General features: G+C 49.7%; 1 protein-coding gene across 2 annotated transcripts in view; it reads left to right on the forward strand.

Annotated features, from left to right (window-relative positions):
• Tub (TUB bipartite transcription factor) overlaps positions 1-13,402 on the forward strand; it is a 75,205-nt gene extending 61,803 nt beyond the window's left edge. For both annotated transcript variants that reach the window (XM_051192592.1, XM_051192594.1), the window contains exons 2-12: positions 3,384-3,435; positions 3,792-3,954; positions 6,328-6,471; positions 7,616-7,783; positions 8,758-8,876; positions 9,706-9,903; positions 10,168-10,280; positions 10,926-11,043; positions 12,238-12,336; positions 12,538-12,709; positions 13,056-13,402. In XM_051192592.1, coding sequence (XP_051048549.1) covers positions 3,384-3,435; positions 3,792-3,954; positions 6,328-6,471; positions 7,616-7,783; positions 8,758-8,876; positions 9,706-9,903; positions 10,168-10,280; positions 10,926-11,043; positions 12,238-12,336; positions 12,538-12,709; positions 13,056-13,189 — 1,480 coding nt within the window. In that variant the 3' untranslated portion in view covers positions 13,190-13,402. The remainder of the gene's footprint in view (positions 1-3,383; positions 3,436-3,791; positions 3,955-6,327; positions 6,472-7,615; positions 7,784-8,757; positions 8,877-9,705; positions 9,904-10,167; positions 10,281-10,925; positions 11,044-12,237; positions 12,337-12,537; positions 12,710-13,055) is intronic.
• Positions 13,403-17,203: the final 3,801 nt, after the last annotated feature.

Here is a 17,203-nt window from a genome sequence, read left to right on the forward strand (position 1 = left end):
CATTATTGTCACTGTTTCAGCACAAGCTGCTGTACTGGGGATTCTTTTGTTATTCACCAGGGAGCTTGTCTTTGCCCAGATGCACTGTCCTTACTAGAATACCACCCCCCACCCAGTACAAGCTTGTCACTGCCCCACCTAGCATTCTTGCCGCTCTCTAGAAACCCGGCTTTCTTTTTGTGTTATGTGGGTGGTGGGTTATTATAGGGCCTCTTGTGTGCATTTTGCTGAGCCTCAAGGGGGTCATTTCCAACAGCACCTGTTATGCTGCCATGCACCATTCCAGATGCTGAGTGAGGTGGTGGGTGGCTCCCTGGACTCTGCTGATGTATCTGTGGCTTCTAGAATCTCTCAGAGACTGTGCCCTGGTGTTCATCCTTCCCTGAAGGACATAGTTAAGTTCCTGCCACTGTTAATCCCACAGATTTGAGGAGAAAGACCACCGACCCAAATCATGGCCAAATTAATTAGAGCTATCTCTCCCTAAGGTGGGGTTCAAGAGATCAGCATTAGATGTGGAGAAGATAAGGTTTTATAGCTTAGGAGTAGGGGGTTTCCAAAAGGGGGTATTTGGCAGGCAAACAAGGTCTGACGGAGGACCACAGAAGCAGAACACAAGCATGACAAGCTGGTCATAACAACCTTCTAAGCAAAGGCATGGTTGCCATTTCCTGGAACAGGCAGTACAGGACTATTTGTAGTTAAGATTATAGGTGGAGCAGATTTAATCATAAACCCATAAGATGGCTTACAAGCCTAAGATGGAGGCCTGCTGGTTTACCACTACCTGTATCTTATCTGGTAATCAATGGTACTACAATGGTTCTGTGGCTGTTTGTCCATCTTCCCAAAGAGGAAATACTGTGCTCATGGAAAATAGTTTTTGACCCCAGACACAACTGCATGGAAGGTCCAGGGCAGTGTGACAGTTTCTTTGACAGGAAAGCACCTCCCTGTGTGTCTTGGAGCCTCTCTGCAGATGGCTTTGCTGATGCACACCTTACCTTTTCTAGTTGTTTCTAGAAATTTCTTTTGGCACCAAGGAAAGCATATTCTTTGTCCTGCTTAGCCCAGACCAGTACCTGGGATGACCCAGGTAATGACCTGGGCCCTGCCCCTGCCCCAGCACGGCCCTCTGAAAAAATGTAGCCAGTGACAGCCCAGTAAGTGGTAAATATCCTCTCCTGCTGGCACAGAGGAAGCCAATACTGACTTACAGAGATCACACAGAAACTTCTGAGTCCAGACACAAGTACACCAGTGTCAGGATCACAGGTTGTTGGGCCCAACCAGAGCATGCCCTTTTAAAAAGCAGGTATCACTGGATAGAGCCCTTACTGAATTTCTGACCCAAGTTCTAAAAGCAGTGAGTGTGGACCTTGGTGGACAATGAGGCTTGGACATCGATGGCAGGGAATGCTCTGCTCTTGTGTCACATCCGTGTAAGTAGAGGTGATGGGAAGCTGTGGCCTCTCTAGCCTTTCAAGGCCCTTGGTGTCTTGATTACCTGACATCTGTGCTCTGGTTTCTGGTGCCCCACAGTGTCAGCCTGCTTTTCGTGACAAGATATTCACCAGCTCATCCAGACTGAAGTTTTAGGCAGCTTGCTGAGGCCTTGGGTCCTGGTAATGTGTCTGGGAGCTCCAGACACAGGTGCTCTTGGGCAGGTGGGCTATCTTGGGAAGACTGAAGCTTAGATCCTTGCCTTTGAGATGTGTTTTTTCCTGTGTTCCAGCAGCTGAGGGTTTGGTAAATGAGGACATTTTGTACACAGCCCTACAAACAGTTGGGGCTCCCCTGATGTGCAGATCAACCCAAGGGTACCAAGAGAAGGTCTCCCCTTCTCCTGTCAAGTAGTTAGGACAGCTGTCAGTTAAAAGAGGGCATAGTAGTCATAGGTGGCCAGGGAGGTGAGTAGTGATGGGTGACTAGCTCTATAAGTAGTTGAAGAGATGTATAAGTTCAGCTGTCAGAAGGAAAGCATGACCTCACCTCAGTTTCAGAGTGACTTTTGACCTTGTCTTTTCCTGTCCACACACACTGTACTAACCTTTAGATGATCAAGCCTGCCTCTCGATCTAACAGGAAAGCTAAATGGTTTAAATAACTAGTTCACTGTAGGCAGAATTTTCTTTCCCACAAGCCAGCTACCAAATAACTAGGCAGACTTATTATTAATTATAAATTCTCAGCTGATAGCTTAGACCAGTTACTAACTAGCTCTTACAACTTAAATTAGCCCATGTTTCCTATCTGTACTCTACCACATGGTGTGTGTGTTCATCTTGCTCCTCCCTGTGTCTTCGGGTGCCTCTGCTCTTCCTCATCCTAGAACTCTTCCCTGTCTGCAAGTTCCACCTAATCTCTTCCTGTGTAGGTATTGGCCATTTCGCTCCTTATTAAAGCCAGTGAGAGCAACACATCTTCACAGTGAATAAAAAGACTATTTACAACAGCTCCCTGTTCATATTCTGCAGGAACAATCTGTGAGAAGAAACTGTCTGACCTAAGACTGGTGGGACTCAAGGATCAGATGCCCTTGGTACTACCTAGCCGTGTGTCCATGGCCAGGGAAGGGTTAAAGACCATTTGCTGGGCTGTGCCTTAGCTAGTTGTGGCTTCATGCATTTAGTCTTACCTAGCCATGGTCTTGTCCTGGGGAAACGAGTTGACATTTTAGCCTCTTTCAAAGGAGGACACTATGCCCTCTTTAGGGGAGCAGGGCTGTGTCAGTACATTCCCTATTCCTGCCTGGGAGCCAGGAATTTAGGGTCGAGAGGTGGTCTGCCTCAGAGGACCCAGCTCTTTCCGAAAAGGATGGGAAGAAGCAGATGAGAAGATGGTAAGGAAACAAGTCCTGGCACACCGTGGGACAGCATTCTTGGGTTTGGCTAACGACTGAGGCCACAGCTCAGGGTCCTCCCGTTTTCTGTCAGGCTTGGCCCTACTCAGGCATCTGAAGGTCTTTCCTGTTTTTACCAGAGCCAGGCTAGCTTAGAAGTCTTTCAGGCAATGAAGGAGGATCAGCTACCAACATGGCAGAAATATGCCTTGGCCCTTTGTTTTCTGATTTTTCAAGACAGGGTCTCCAAGCTGACCTTGAACCCCTGTCCTCCTGTGTAAATCTCCCTAGTGCTGGGATTACAGGCATGATCCACCACACCCAGTCTTGAAGGCTTTGCTTTGTTTGCACTGGGCATCAGATCCAGGGTCTTTGCCTTCTCGTCTTGAATTAGCTCCTAGCTGGCAGCCACCATTCTTTCTTCCTCCACCACGTGGACTCACTGGGAACCAGGATAGGAGTTTAAAAGATGGGGGTGGGGTCTGGGCCACCTCCTGGAACCTCACTGGGCAGCCCTGAATACCTTTCTCTCCCTCTGCAGTGTCCTAGATGATGAGGGCAGCAACCTGAGGCAGCAGAAGCTTGACCGGCAGGTAAGTGAGGCTGGGCTGGTGGGCAGACAGAGCCTCGGCAGGGGTGTCTAGGAGCGATGAGTCCCTCTTCTTTGGATGACCCTGTTAAATGGGCAGAGAGCTGAACTCCTCCTTTATCAGCTCTGTTTTATTATTTTAACCCTTCCCCAGTCCTCGCCTCTTCTGCCAGGCTGGCAGCTAGTCACCAGATGCCAACAACATTTGTCCTTACCCAGAGAAGGCTAGAGACCCCAGTACAACTTCTGGAAACTAGCCCAGAGATCAGGGTGCTCCTTTTGACCCCACTGTGGGAACCCCTTCCTCCTGGAGGAGGTGGTGGGCCAGTCTACCTCTGTGCCTGCCCTGTGCCTCTGTAGCGGGCCCTGTTGGAGCAGAAGCAGAAGAAGAAGCGCCAGGAGCCCCTGATGGTGCAGGCCAATGCAGATGGGCGCCCCCGGAGCCGAAGGGCCCGGCAGTCAGAGGAGCAAGCCCCCCTGGTGGAGTCCTACCTCAGCAGCAGTGGCAGCACCAGCTACCAAGGTACACCCTGCCTCTGCCCCAGGGACAGCTGATCTAGGAAATCCCCTGTGCTGGGGGTACCACACCCTGGGGATCAGTGGTGGTAGGGGGTTGTGGGGGCCTACGGGACTCATCCTGTAGGGTTTTCGGAGGCTGAGCGTTGTGTCTGGCTCAGGTGGACAGCTGAATGAAGCAGGCAGACAGACAGCCTTGGGCTCCTGTTTATGTCCAGACAGTCACCTCCTGTGTCAGATTTTGAGGCCAAAAGGCTTAAACTTGATGGATCGGGGAGTTCCAAGGTCCAGGTTTCTGATCTGAAGGATGTCCCTGAGATCCAGCACCCACCAGCATTCTCTCTTGTGACCAATCCCAGCTTCCTGCCTTACTTGGGCTGGGAGCATGCCTCCTCCTCTGAGCTCTTGCCTCCTCAGAGGCCTTCTGACCAGTAGGTCGCTACTCCAAGCTGAGGATTGACTCCCTCAGTCCTTACACTCAGTGCTCAGAGCCCATCCTGTGCAGGTGTGGTGGCTCTTTTGCATCTGGGTGTCCAGGACTTCCTTCAGCTTAGGTTGCTTGGGTTCAGTGCCACAGAGTTTGTTTTGTGAGAGAGAAAGCAGGAAATAGGAGCTAAACAGACCCGGTCTCTACTGCCCTCTGCTGGGCTGGTGCCAGCCTTGCAGGTGGATGCTTCCTGCATAGTAGTAATGGGGAGTTAGACCATGGGCACCTACCTGGCTTTTGCTCTTAGCTCAAGCTTTAAAGGGAAGGAATTAGATGTGCGTCACCTGTTGCATAGGCCGTGGCTTGGCAAAGTCTGTAAGGTTGGTTCCTCCATGCATGCACATACCCACTGAGGAAATCCACTTCCTTCCTGCTGACAAAGGCTGTCTCAGGGTATTTGCCAGTGCTGAGGATCACATTAGGTACCCGATTTTCTATGGCAGCCACTGGTTTTGATCCTGTGCAGCCTGGCTCCTATGCCACTGCCTTTACCATGGCAAGATTTGCTCATGGATGTGGCAAGTCGCTTGTTCTCTCTTGTCCTTTTTGCTTCACTTATAAAAAGGAGGAATTGGCTTTAGAGCTTGGAAGAAACCACAGTGCGTTCCAGGACCCAAACTCAGATGATTGCTGTTCCCCACTGAGATCAGAATAGGTGAGGCTTTTAGGGCCCTTCCCTGTGGGGTACACTGGATATGTGTGAGGTTCCTGATGCTTCTCTGGGGCCCACAGTCTTTGTCCAGCTGTGAGTGGTGGACAAAGCCAAGAAAGGCTGCTGCACACCTGCTGTTTGACCAACACCCACACTTCTGAGCCTGCCCACTATCATCCCTAGCTTTAACTACCTCATGCCCTGTCCCCTGCTGGCTGTTGGTGTTAATGCAGGTGCACACTCCCAGAGGTGGTAAGAGACATCAGAACTGACCCTCCCAGTGGAAGTGTTTGACCTGTTGCCAAGCTCATTCATGATACACACCCATGAACTCCTAAATATTCAGTGAATGGATGTGCACTAGTGACTGTGGGTACGGAGTGAGCAGACAGGTGTGGTTTCTGTTTCCCTGGCGCTTCCAGTCTAGGTGGGGAGAGAGTTTTAGCAGGTGTTTGCAGTGTTTTTGGTGGGAAGAAGCCAGGCTGTGTGAGGAGATGACAGGCTCTCATTGGGCAGTAGCAGACAGCTTCTCTGGAACTTCCAGGAAATCAGAAGTAGGAATTAATCATATTGGAAGAAGAATGCAGACAACGACACCATAACCTAAAAGGAGTGTGATTCCTGCAAGGCACCAAACCAGCCTGGTATAGCTAGATGCATGCTTGGTGGAAGAGTATAAGTTGGAGTTGAGGAATGAGAGGGTGGAGCCTGCCAGGGTGGAGACTATTGATTGTCATCTTATGAGTATTCAGAAACTGCTTATAGATTTTGAGCAGGTTAGGGTCCTACTCCGTGGAGATTATGGAGGGCACTGGCTGTGCCTTTCCTGATACTTCCCTGTGTTTCCTGATACTTAGCTGTGTTTCACAGAGCCCCTCCTCCCTCACACTGGACCCCATGGGCTTGGCACCCAAGACCTCAGCGGGCTTCCTGGAGTACCTGTCTTGGCTCTCATCTAGTTCAGAAAATACAGCCTTTATGTCCTTCCCATCCTCTGTGGCACATTGTCACCACACTCCCCCCTGTACTTGCCCAGGCTTAGAATAGTTGGCCGACCTGGAACTTTGGTTCTTAGCTGTCTACTTCACTTAGTAGTCTGAGGGCCTGCCCTTGACCATTGCCTGGTTGAGATGAGTGGGTGGATGATATGGGTGAAGAACTACACAAGGGCTGGGGTGGGAACTGTGATTAAGTGGGAGCGCTGATCTCACCCCATACCCATTTGTCTGTCTTCTGAGCAGTTCAAGAGGCCGACTCACTTGCCAGTGTGCAGCTGGGAGCCACCCGTCCACCAGCACCAGCCTCAGCCAAGAAAACCAAGGCAGCAGCTGCATCGGGGGGCCAGGGTGGGGCCCCTAGGAAGGAGAAGAAAGGAAAGCACAAAGGTAAGCCTGCCTTCTCCTCAGACCTCCTGTGGGGGTGGAGCTTATCCTCCTGACTTTATTTAGGTGGTACAATATGAGCTTCTCATTGACTGAACTCAGGTGTGCTCAGGGTGGCCATCAGTAGGCCTTGTCTAGCTCATGAGTACCTTGGCTAGGTTGTGGGCGTGGAAGACCTTGTCAGTCGGCCAGGAAGTGAAGTACAGCTTGACTGTGGCTCAGGACCACCCCCTTCCACCCAGTTTACCTCAGCCTGAGCTCCCTCGCCCAGCCCCAAGCCAGGCCTGACCCACAGACCAGTTTGTTCCCTCTGCCCCTCAATCTAACAGATTCCTAGAGATCAATGACAGTGGTGGTGGCTACTTCCCCAAGTCCTGTTTCCTGTCTATGTTTTTTCAATCCTTGTTCATGATCATTGATTTCCAGGTCACCATGTCATGGTTGAACAGTGGGGTGTCAGGATCCTTGGGTTTTTAGAGCTGGTTCTGGCACTGAGCAACACTCAGCCAGGCAGAGAAGCTGCCACCTGTGGGCCAAGTCTTTTTCTGTCACTCAAGCTGCAGCTCCTTGGGCAGGAAATACAAAGAAGGCAAGCTCTGCAAGCAAATGACAGGGTACCTAGGACAGGAGGCCATGTGCATGGGACTGTGACTAGGTGCCAACCACAGCCTTTGAGAGAGGGTCCTATTTTAATGATGTATGTGAGTGTATTTTGTGTGTGTGTGTGTGTGTGTGTGTGTGTGTGTGTGTGTGTGTGAAGAGAACACCAGCATGTGTAGCTTGTAGATAGATATCTGTGTCTAGGAAGTACTGTTGCCCTCAGCTATGATTTGGGTTGATCTTTGTTTTCTGTCTTGTTCTTTCCAATGCGCAGTTGATTCTGTAGATGACACTGTCTGTCTTAAGGATGTGGAGTATTTCAAACTAACCCTTGGCAGTTATCTTGGCAGAAATGAAGCCCACATCTCTTTACAGTTTTTCGAGTATTAACAGGTTGACAGTAAACATTAGTTGTTTTTTTAAAAACCAGTTTTGCAAATGAGGTTTTGCAGAGGGTCCTGTCATCCATCCCTCTCCCTTCGTGGACACCTGAGAATCCAGGCTTTCCTCTCCCTCTGGATGTAACTCGGGAGTATCTGGCCTGCAGGCACCAGCGGGCCAGCAACCCTGGCAGAAGACAAGTCTGAGGCCCAAGGCCCAGTGCAGATCCTGACTGTGGGACAGTCAGACCACGCCAAGGATGCAGGGGAGACAGCAGCCGGTGGGGGCACACGGCCCAGCGGGCAGGACCTCCGTGCCACGATGCAGAGGAAGGGTGAGCCCCATGGGGGCCCAGCTGGGACCAAAGCTCAGTCCCAGGTTGTTAGATGCACTCTTCTCTATGAAAATAGCCTTCTTGTGTTTGGTCCAGTCCCTCCCTGGATGTCACAGAGGGGCATTATTGGAATCAGTTGAGAAGTTTTGGGTCAAGGCCCCTGATGAGGACAAGTTAATAAAAACGATTGTGAACTGGGGTAGCCAGCCACCAGCCTATCCCTGTCTGTAACTCCTGTGAGGCCCAAGTTTACGTGCAGACTTCTTTTCCCTTTTGTTTGGACAACAAGAAGTTGTCCATTTGCTGAGCTGCTGGGAGGCTGGGCATGTCTTCCCTAGAAACACATTCCCAATTTCTCTGGCATCCTTAACTCCAGGGAATCCTGGGTGCAGCCTGGCAGATCCACACACTATGAAGAACCTACTAAAAGACTACTTCATGGGGAAAGAGCTTTTAGGGCCACCCAGAGTGCTGCTCTGGGTCAGGGAGGACAGCTGAGACAGGTTCAGGGCAAGCTAGGAAAAGCAGCCAGTCCCATCCACAGACTGAGTGAGGACCTAAGTCAGAGTCCATGGCCAATACCACCCATGGCCTCTAGTCAGAGGAGGAGGTTCTCTGTGCAGGTTCAGCTCAGTTCAGACCTTGATACACAAGCGATAGGGATGATGTAACTGATAGTGAGGAAGAGATGTGATGTAGGGACTGAGCTAAAATTGGGTGGTGGGGATACATCCCAAAGAGAATCGTGATGAGCCCCAGTTCATGTGTGCACATGCACCAAAGAGGACATGTGTTCTTGTATGTGTCTGGATGAGTGGGAGTACGTACAGCAACGTGAGGGCGTGTGCAGATGGCTGTATGAGTGCCTGGGAGTAGGCGAGTCAGAATCTGAATGTGCATCTCCATGTGACCACCTGTATTCTCACTATAAAACTTGTCTGCTTGCTCATTCCTCCATGTCCTGTTCACCATAGGCATCTCCAGCAGCATGAGCTTTGATGAGGAAGAGGATGAGGATGAAAACAGCTCTAGCTCCTCCCAGCTAAACAGCAACACCCGCCCTAGTTCTGCCACTAGCAGAAAGTCCATCAGGGTGAGTGAAGAGGAGCAGCCTCTATCCCTGGTAGGAGGTTGACATCAGGGGTTAGGTCTGCCTAGAGGTAGTGTTCTAGTGATAAAAACACTGACCAGAAGCATCTTGGAGAGGAAAGGGTTTATTTGGCTTCCATTGTCACAGCCATCATCATCACAGTGATCACAATCCATCATTGAGGGACCCCAGGCAGAAGCTATGGGGGAACACTGCTTGCAGACTCACTCACTTCGTGCACATGCGCACTTTCTTCAGGTTCATGCTCAGTTAGCTTTCTTATACAGCCTGAGCCCACCTGCCGATGGATAGTGTCACCCACAGTGGGCCAGGCCCTCACATCAAGACCATCCAAAATGACATGGCCAGAGGTCATTTTGGTCTGGGCAAGCACAACCTTCTTCACGCCCTTGACTCTGTGCTATATCAAGTTGATAGCCAGAACATGAGATAACATTAGGTGCTGGCTTTCCTTGGGTTAGGTGTCTGTATGAAGTTTCTCCAGCTCAGCCCTTCTGCTTCTCCACTGTGTGACTCTTCAGCAAGGTCAAAGGGCTAGGATGCAGGGAGAGCTGGACTTGGACAGGATGACCTCCTGAGAACCTGCAATTATCCCCGTCTCCAACTCCGGGAACCACTGAGGAAAGGGAGGGGCTAGAAGATAGCTCCTGACCCTGGGGTGCACACAGTGGCCACATCCACATTCCAGGGATCTTGACCTACCTCTCCTTCCCTCACTGAGTCAGGAGGCAGACTCTTATCCTAGACCACCAAGACCACCAATCTGAAGTGAAGAGCCTTTTGCTTTAGACTTCTACTCTCTTCTCCATAGGAGGCAGCCTCAGCCCCCAGCCCAGCAGCCCCAGAGCCACCAGTAGATATTGAAGTCCAGGATCTAGAGGAGTTTGCTCTGAGGCCTGCCCCACAAGGGATCACCATCAAATGCCGCATCACTCGGGACAAGAAGGGGATGGACCGGGGCATGTACCCCACCTACTTTCTGCACCTAGACCGTGAGGATGGCAAGAAGGTGAGGTTTCTCTGGGCATGTATTTTCAGTTTGAAGTCTAGAGGCTAGACTATGAGGGATGTTCAGCTCTGACAGTGGCCTCTCAGTTCCCCAGGGTTTTGGATGAACTCATGGGCATGTCAGTGCTTGTATGTGTACGCACACATAGATGTGTTGGGGGAGATGAAGCAAGGTGACCGCGTGTATGTATGTGTGTGTGAGTGGCCACCATAATTGTGGCCCCACAGGCTAGATCTGGAAGGTGATTTTGCTTTACTGTTTAAGGTATTCCTCCTGGCGGGAAGGAAGAGAAAGAAGAGCAAAACTTCCAATTACCTCATCTCTGTGGACCCGACAGATTTGTCTCGGGGAGGCGACAGCTACATTGGGAAATTACGGTACCAGTGCTCTTCTAGGAAGGCAAGGGAGGGGATCAGAAAGCCTTCTGATTTCTCTGAGATGCTCTCCATTAAGTCCAACCACAGGGCAGTCTGTGTCTAGCCTTGAGTCAGACAGGACTAAGCTGTTCCAAGGTATGAGGTACAGGCCCAGCATGAGTGACAGGATGTTGCCAATGATGTATGCCACCATGGAAGAGTCACTTTGGCTCTCTGGCCAGAGGAACCCTGAAGAGGACAAGTGGGGGGGGGGCTCTCAAGTGAGATCTCATTGAGGAGTAAGTGAAGACGTGAGTAGCTAAAGCCGGACATAGCCCTGGAAGGGACAGACAGCCTTTCTCCATGAGGTACAGAATCTCCTCTGGCCTCCTAGATGTCACTCTGCTTACTTTCCAAAAAAAGCAGCACCCCTGTCCCCCCCTATGGTTCATAGAAACCCATGAACACTGACTCCTGGATTTCCTTCATTGAAGCGAGATGCCCGTTGAGTTGCATTGACTTACAGTTGACTGCTTGTGGAGTACTTCCACTGTGTCCTCATGTCTGCCCCTGGCAGACATGCTCTGTAGGCTTCCTGTAAGAGAACAGGCTGTGCCATGCCATGGGAAGAGGCATACAAGCCTGCTGATTGTGCCTTTCTTTCAGATCCAACCTGATGGGCACGAAGTTCACTGTTTATGACAATGGCATCAACCCTCAGAAGGCTTCATCTTCTACACTGGAAAGTGGAACTTTGCGCCAGGAGCTGGCAGCTGTGTGCTATGTGAGTTCGTAGTTTCTAGGTAGACATGAAACTGAAGCCATAGTGCCTGACTGGGATGAAGACCATCCCATGTATCTTAATGGTTGGTCAAGGCTGTATCTAAAGGGCTCTTCTCTGTAGAATGACCCTGTGTGGGACAGGGTCCTAGATCTTAACCTGTCTTCAAGGCTCTGACCACAGCAGATCTCCTGGGCAGGAGGAAGTAGAGACCTCGGTTCCTTTCTGGACCTCACTCCCATCTCCCTGCTGCAGCTGCAGTAATTCTGTTTCTTCTATGCTCTGGAAACTGAAGCTTGGAGTTGGTACATTTGCTAACATTATATACCAACAAGAACAAGAATGGAATATGAATATATGAGCATGCTCTGTTACAAGTTTGGTTTCTTCACTTAAAAGGATGGATGTCTTGTGAATTTGGGCAGGGTTATGTAGAGACTATGACTCCTCAGCCATTTCGCATGATCCCATAGTGCCATCTACCGGCCAAATTTAGAGAAGCAGTCTGAGTCCATTCCTGGTACTTTGGAAGGACTTAGGACATTGGAAACAGAAACAAACTCTTATGGTATTTAAATCTTTATTGAAAGGCAAGCCATAGAACAGATGTAAGTGAAATAAATATGTTCTTGATCAGTACTCAGAATTAAAAATCAAGTTAGAGATACAGATATATGAAATGTCAAGGTGCATGTGGACCTTAGGGAGGCTCTTGCCAAGGAGGAGATCAGACATGAACGCCAGCTGTGTATATGTCTGAGGGCAGCGTGATTGCAGAAGAGAGTTAAGACAGCAAGAAAACTAAGTACTAGGGGCCGAATCACACAGGGCCCTGAAGATAGAATAAGTTTCAGCAGGGGAAGAAAACATGCCCTTTACCAGGACTGACAGCAAGGATGCTGTGTTGAGAATAGATGTCAGGGAAGAAAGCCTTGTGGGCCGAGGGCAGAAGCAAAGTGCATTAGTGGCTGTCTGGTGGTGGTCTTAGATTCTGCTGTAATCTGCACATATAGCTGATAGAAATTGTGGATAGGTTAGGAATGGGGTGCGAATTAGGCTGTGCTAAATTTAGAGGTGACTATTAGACTATCAAGTATAGATGTTGCAGACATTTTATTCATCTTTGCCTCCTTGGCCCAGTCTCCCCATGGGTAAGCTACTCAAAGTAGCCGGTGCTAAATTCTCTTGTTTTCCCAGGAGACAAATGTCCTAGGCTTCAAGGGACCTCGGAAGATGAGTGTGATTGTCCCAGGCATGAACATGGTTCATGAGAGAGTCTGTATCCGTCCCCGCAATGTAAGTCTCTAATACTTCCCCAGGCCCCAGCCTCTGAATAAGCTTCTAAGGGCAGAATTCCCCCAAGGTGTAAGTGTAGGGGATACAACTCGAGAAAGCCCAGAAGTTTAGGGGACTCTTAACATGCCTGGCTCCTGGGTAGGTAAGGTCCCTCTTTGGGTGGTTGTGATGCCAAGGCTGCCCTCACTTCCCTACCACCAGGAGCACGAGACACTGCTAGCACGCTGGCAGAACAAGAACACGGAGAGCATCATTGAGCTGCAAAACAAGACACCAGTCTGGAATGATGACACACAGTCCTACGTACTCAACTTCCATGGGCGTGTCACACAGGCTTCTGTGAAGAACTTCCAGATCATCCATGGCAATGACCGTGAGTATTGCTGTCCCTCCTTATTGACACTATGTGTGGTGCCTAGCCCTCACTCCCCAGTCCATACTGGCCAGTGACAGGGTGTGGGGTATATGGCTTATATTATTAGAAAGATCTTTTCAACTGTAGTGATTAGAGCCTTGGCCCTGGATTCTGTGTGCCCAGCTGAACCTGGGGCTTGGGAACACCCTTTAAATGGATGTCTTTTCTTCCCTGTTCCCTGCTGTCTGTACCACCTCCCCTCTTTACCTTCTTGCTCTTCTCCTGAGCCTTTGGTATCTCTTTTTCCTTCCCTCTTGTGGTCTGTCTTTCCTGTCTCCACCATCCTGCTTGTGCATGGCCACAGCGGACTACATCGTCATGCAGTTTGGCCGGGTAGCAGAAGATGTGTTCACCATGGATTACAACTACCCACTGTGTGCACTGCAGGCCTTTGCCATTGCGCTGTCCAGCTTTGATAGCAAGCTGGCCTGCGAGTAGAGGCCTCCTCTGCCTTTAGGGTGGCCCGGTCTGGAGTGGAGCTTGCCTGCCTGCCGAGACAGCCCTGCCTCCCCTCTGTTCATAGGCCCTCAGTGGGCTTTCTGGCCTTACCAACCAGAAACTGGCTGCTCTGCCTCTGCTGCTGAAGCAGGGGGACAGCAAATGGGTCTGAAGGGAAAAGAGTATTTCTGTGCCCCAAGGTCAACACACATAACCAATCTTGGGTCAGTACCCTGCCACAGTTTTCACTACACAGGGTGACCTCTTCAGCAGGAGGTACAGAGGGAGAGGAAGCACAAGCGAGGCTGCTGTGGCCCAGCCACCTACTCAGCCTATAAGTTAGAGGACAGTGGGTGTCCCAGGAGGTACGGGTACAGTGGGTATATGCGTATGTATACAGCACTTAAGCTTTATGTAGCAAAGGGTCTGGTGGTCAGCAGAAAGTACTCCCACCTCAAAAAGGGCCAATCAGGCCTAAGGGAAGTTGGGGGGGGGGTTAGGGATAGATGAGTGGCAGGACCTTACTAGGATTGCAGGGGCCTGGCTGTGCGAATTAGCTGGTGGATTAGAATGGTAGCTCATTTGTTGCTTTCAGAAGCAAGAACCCAGCTCTTAAGGCCAAAATCTGAGTGGGTGGAGTTACAGGGGTCATCCAGGGGGAGCCTCCATCGGGGCTCTCGGATGTTGAGCAGCCCCAGCACAACTCCTATGACACACATAGGGTAGAGGTCACCATTCAAGTAGTGGCATGCTTCAGGAAGAATGTCCTCTCTGGGAAGACCCAGCTCCCATTGTTGCCAGCATTCCCTGATCATTGAGGGCTTTGTGCCCTTCTTAGGGGAATGGAGCCAGGTGAGGAAAGCAGAGGGTATTTTAGGGCCACCAGAGCTCAGAGGTGGTAGGACTGTGTGGCTCACTAAAAGCAATGCTGATCCCCGAGAACATGGGACTTGTCTCTTGGTTACCTAACTGGTTAATGTCAGAGTTCAGAACCTTAAGTTCCTTTGTTCCTACTGTTGCCCAGAAACTAGACTCTCTGGTCTTCTGGGGTCCATTCTGCATGCCCTTTCTCTTCCCAATTCTAGAGACTTTGGACCCTCGGAGTTAATGTCTAAGACTGAAAATCTTTCAGTAGGGCATCAGGCAGTTCCCTGTTGAAAGTTGTCTGAATGGATCTGGCCTGTGCTGGTGGTCCCTGAGGGCTTCAAGCTGTGCACAGACCTCAGCAGCAGGGCCACTGCACACTTCTTTGTGTAGCTTTGACAGGCATCTTGAGGGTTCAAGGACTGGGCCTGAACATCCCCTCCATTGCCACTTTTCCTTGGATGGCACCACTATCTGGTAGACTTGGGAACTTTTAATCCTTGCCTGTGTGTCATTTGCAAGATGTTTCTTGCCTAGATGGAGATAAGAAACCAGTGGAAAGCAAAGGGCATTTAGACATTACTTTAAAGTAGATATGCTCAGAAAGGCTAAGTAGAAATTTAAATATGTAAATGAGGCTCTACAGGTAAAGAAGCTGGATTGATGAAATAGTATGTAAAAAAATCTGGATTTTCCTGTTTCCTTCTAAGCAGGGCACACCTGCTGTAACAGGATCTGGCACACCTGAGCCATACATCTCCACGAGAGGACCTTCCATTGAGTTAGCCTTTGTTTACAGTCTAGTTTCTAGAGGGACCAGGACTTCTATGCTGGGGCTGGCCTATCTCCTGATGAAAGATAACAGTGCCATTATTTCCTTCCCATAGTTCTGTGTTTGCCCTCCTTCCCTAACTTTACAAGGATTTAGAGGTGGTAGAAGGAGGTCTTCATTCTAGTTGAGCTCTCTCTGGCTTTACAATTTTGAGGTTGAACAGGGCTGACTCTGGAGTCTAGTGGGTGGAAGAGACCCTGGTGATTAAGGGGACACTGGAAGCACAATGAAGAACTCTTGATCTCTGCTCTCTTCTTTAGCACACACAAAAAGGGGGTGTTGGCTATCTGAATATAAATTTGGGAGCACCAGGAAATAGGCCCACTGTGGGGGAAGGCAGCCTCAGCACAAGACCCTCTGTTGGGCACTGAGTGACAAGAGCAGATGAATCACCTGCTTCAGACCAGCACAAGGTCAGATCTTAGGACTCAGCTCCTGGTGACATTGCCTTTTATGAGCACAGGATCATGGACCTCAAATACCAGGGCCCTGGAGAGCACCTGGCTTCAGCCTCTCCCACAGTAAGATTTTCTTTCCTTTCACACCCTCCTTTCCTAGTTGGTCCTTGACTAGGCGGCAACAGATTGATGATGGGATGAGTGGACAGTCCCTAAGAGTGTGGGGCAGCTGGTACCTTAGGCAGCTCCTCTGTATGCTCCTGGCTCTACATCCTAAAACTCTCCACCCTCTGCTCCAAAACAGTTCCTCTGCAGAGTGGTGAGGTTAGCTTCCCCAAGTCCTCTCCGAGTCTAGCTGTTTCTGTCCTTCTGGCTCCAAGGTGCTCTGTGTCTGTCTCTGTGTGTGTGTGTGTGCGCACGTATGTCTGGAGGAAAGGGCAATCTACAATCAACCAACAGAAGTTAAGATCACATCTGGGTAGGAAAAGACTGAGGGGGCAGTTGTGATCACAGTGGATTATGTCCCTTCTTTCCATGCTCTTTTTCCCATGGTTCCTAGCAGGAGACTGTCAAGAAAGTATAGTGTTGGTCTCACTGGAGGAGGAGCAGAGATGTGCATTCTTTTAAATGAACATGGTGTAGTGATGGTGCCTTAACAATCTTGACACTAAAGGAAAGCAAGTCAGGTGCATGCCTATGGGAAGACAGGTGTTGGGAGCCAAGATGTGTGATGACAGGCAGGCTGGAAGAGAACTTTGGGTAAACCTACCTTCTTCACTGATGAGGCAACAATGTTGTAGAAGTGGTTTATTTTTCCCTTCTTTCTGGAAATGGCAGGGTGTTTGCCTCCAAACTTTATTTAGAAGTACATAGTTTAAGCAATAGGAATGACTGCTCAGATGGGGTCTGCAGGGAGGAGCTGTGTCCACAGCTCTGCTCTGCAAGCACAACACCCATCTCCTTGATGGACAGCTTGGTTTCCCCGTAGCAGCAGCCCTGGCCTTCCCTTCTCTGTACTCCTTGCCCCAGCTGTGATATCCTCATGGGATTCCAGGATGCCAGGTGCCATCAAAGCATGCTTTCTGTGGTACCTAGCACTGTGACTGGGGCCCAACTGCCCTGCAGAGTTGGGACCTTATACTGCCCTAGGCCCTGGCTTATAGACCTACTCTAGTCTCCAGAACAGGATGTGAGATGGTTTCTTAGTTTATGGCCATCTGGCCTTATTCACTTCCAGCTTGCAATTTTCTGTCATTTCAAAATCTTAAGTACTAAGATGGGTTTGGGTTTTCAGTGCAGAGGTGACTTGGTCCAGGAACGTAGGACTGCATTCACATCAGCTAGATCATTTGAGCAAACTACATAATGCTACATCTGTCTCCTTACCTACAAGATAAAGATGCAGGCCTGTCAAAGCTTGGTTAGTGAAGGTTAATCCTTGCTTCATCACTACCTTTCCTCGCTCATCACTGTGCCTTCTTTCTTTCCTAAGAAAGATACTGCACCCCTCTCCTCTGTTCTCCTACCCCTCCTCCCCCATTGAGGTCCAGGTAGAGCTGGGGATGAGGCTGAAATCTAGAGACTTCTGTAGAGCACCTCAAAGTTGCATAGAAGGGGAAACCCAGCTCCAGCCTCCTGGATGTAAACAGCCTGGTGAGGACAGGCAGCATTTCTCTTGCTGGGAGCACACTTAGTCAGTTTTCACAATGCCTAGAACATGTATGTCTATTTGCACATGATTGTCTTTTCCTATTTTGGAGTGGTCAAACATTTTATTTTTGTTTAAAATTATCTGGAGTTTTAGACTTGCAAAACTGTGCTTTTATTAAGTGACTTTTTGAATAAACTTTTTGGTATTCTGAAGCAAATGTATTTATTTATTGGTATGTGCAATGACAAACTTGGTATTTTCCCATAATG

This window comes from Phodopus roborovskii, unplaced genomic scaffold, assembly GCF_943737965.1.
Source record: "Phodopus roborovskii unplaced genomic scaffold, PHOROB, whole genome shotgun sequence".
Lineage (NCBI taxonomy): Eukaryota > Metazoa > Chordata > Mammalia > Rodentia > Cricetidae > Phodopus > Phodopus roborovskii.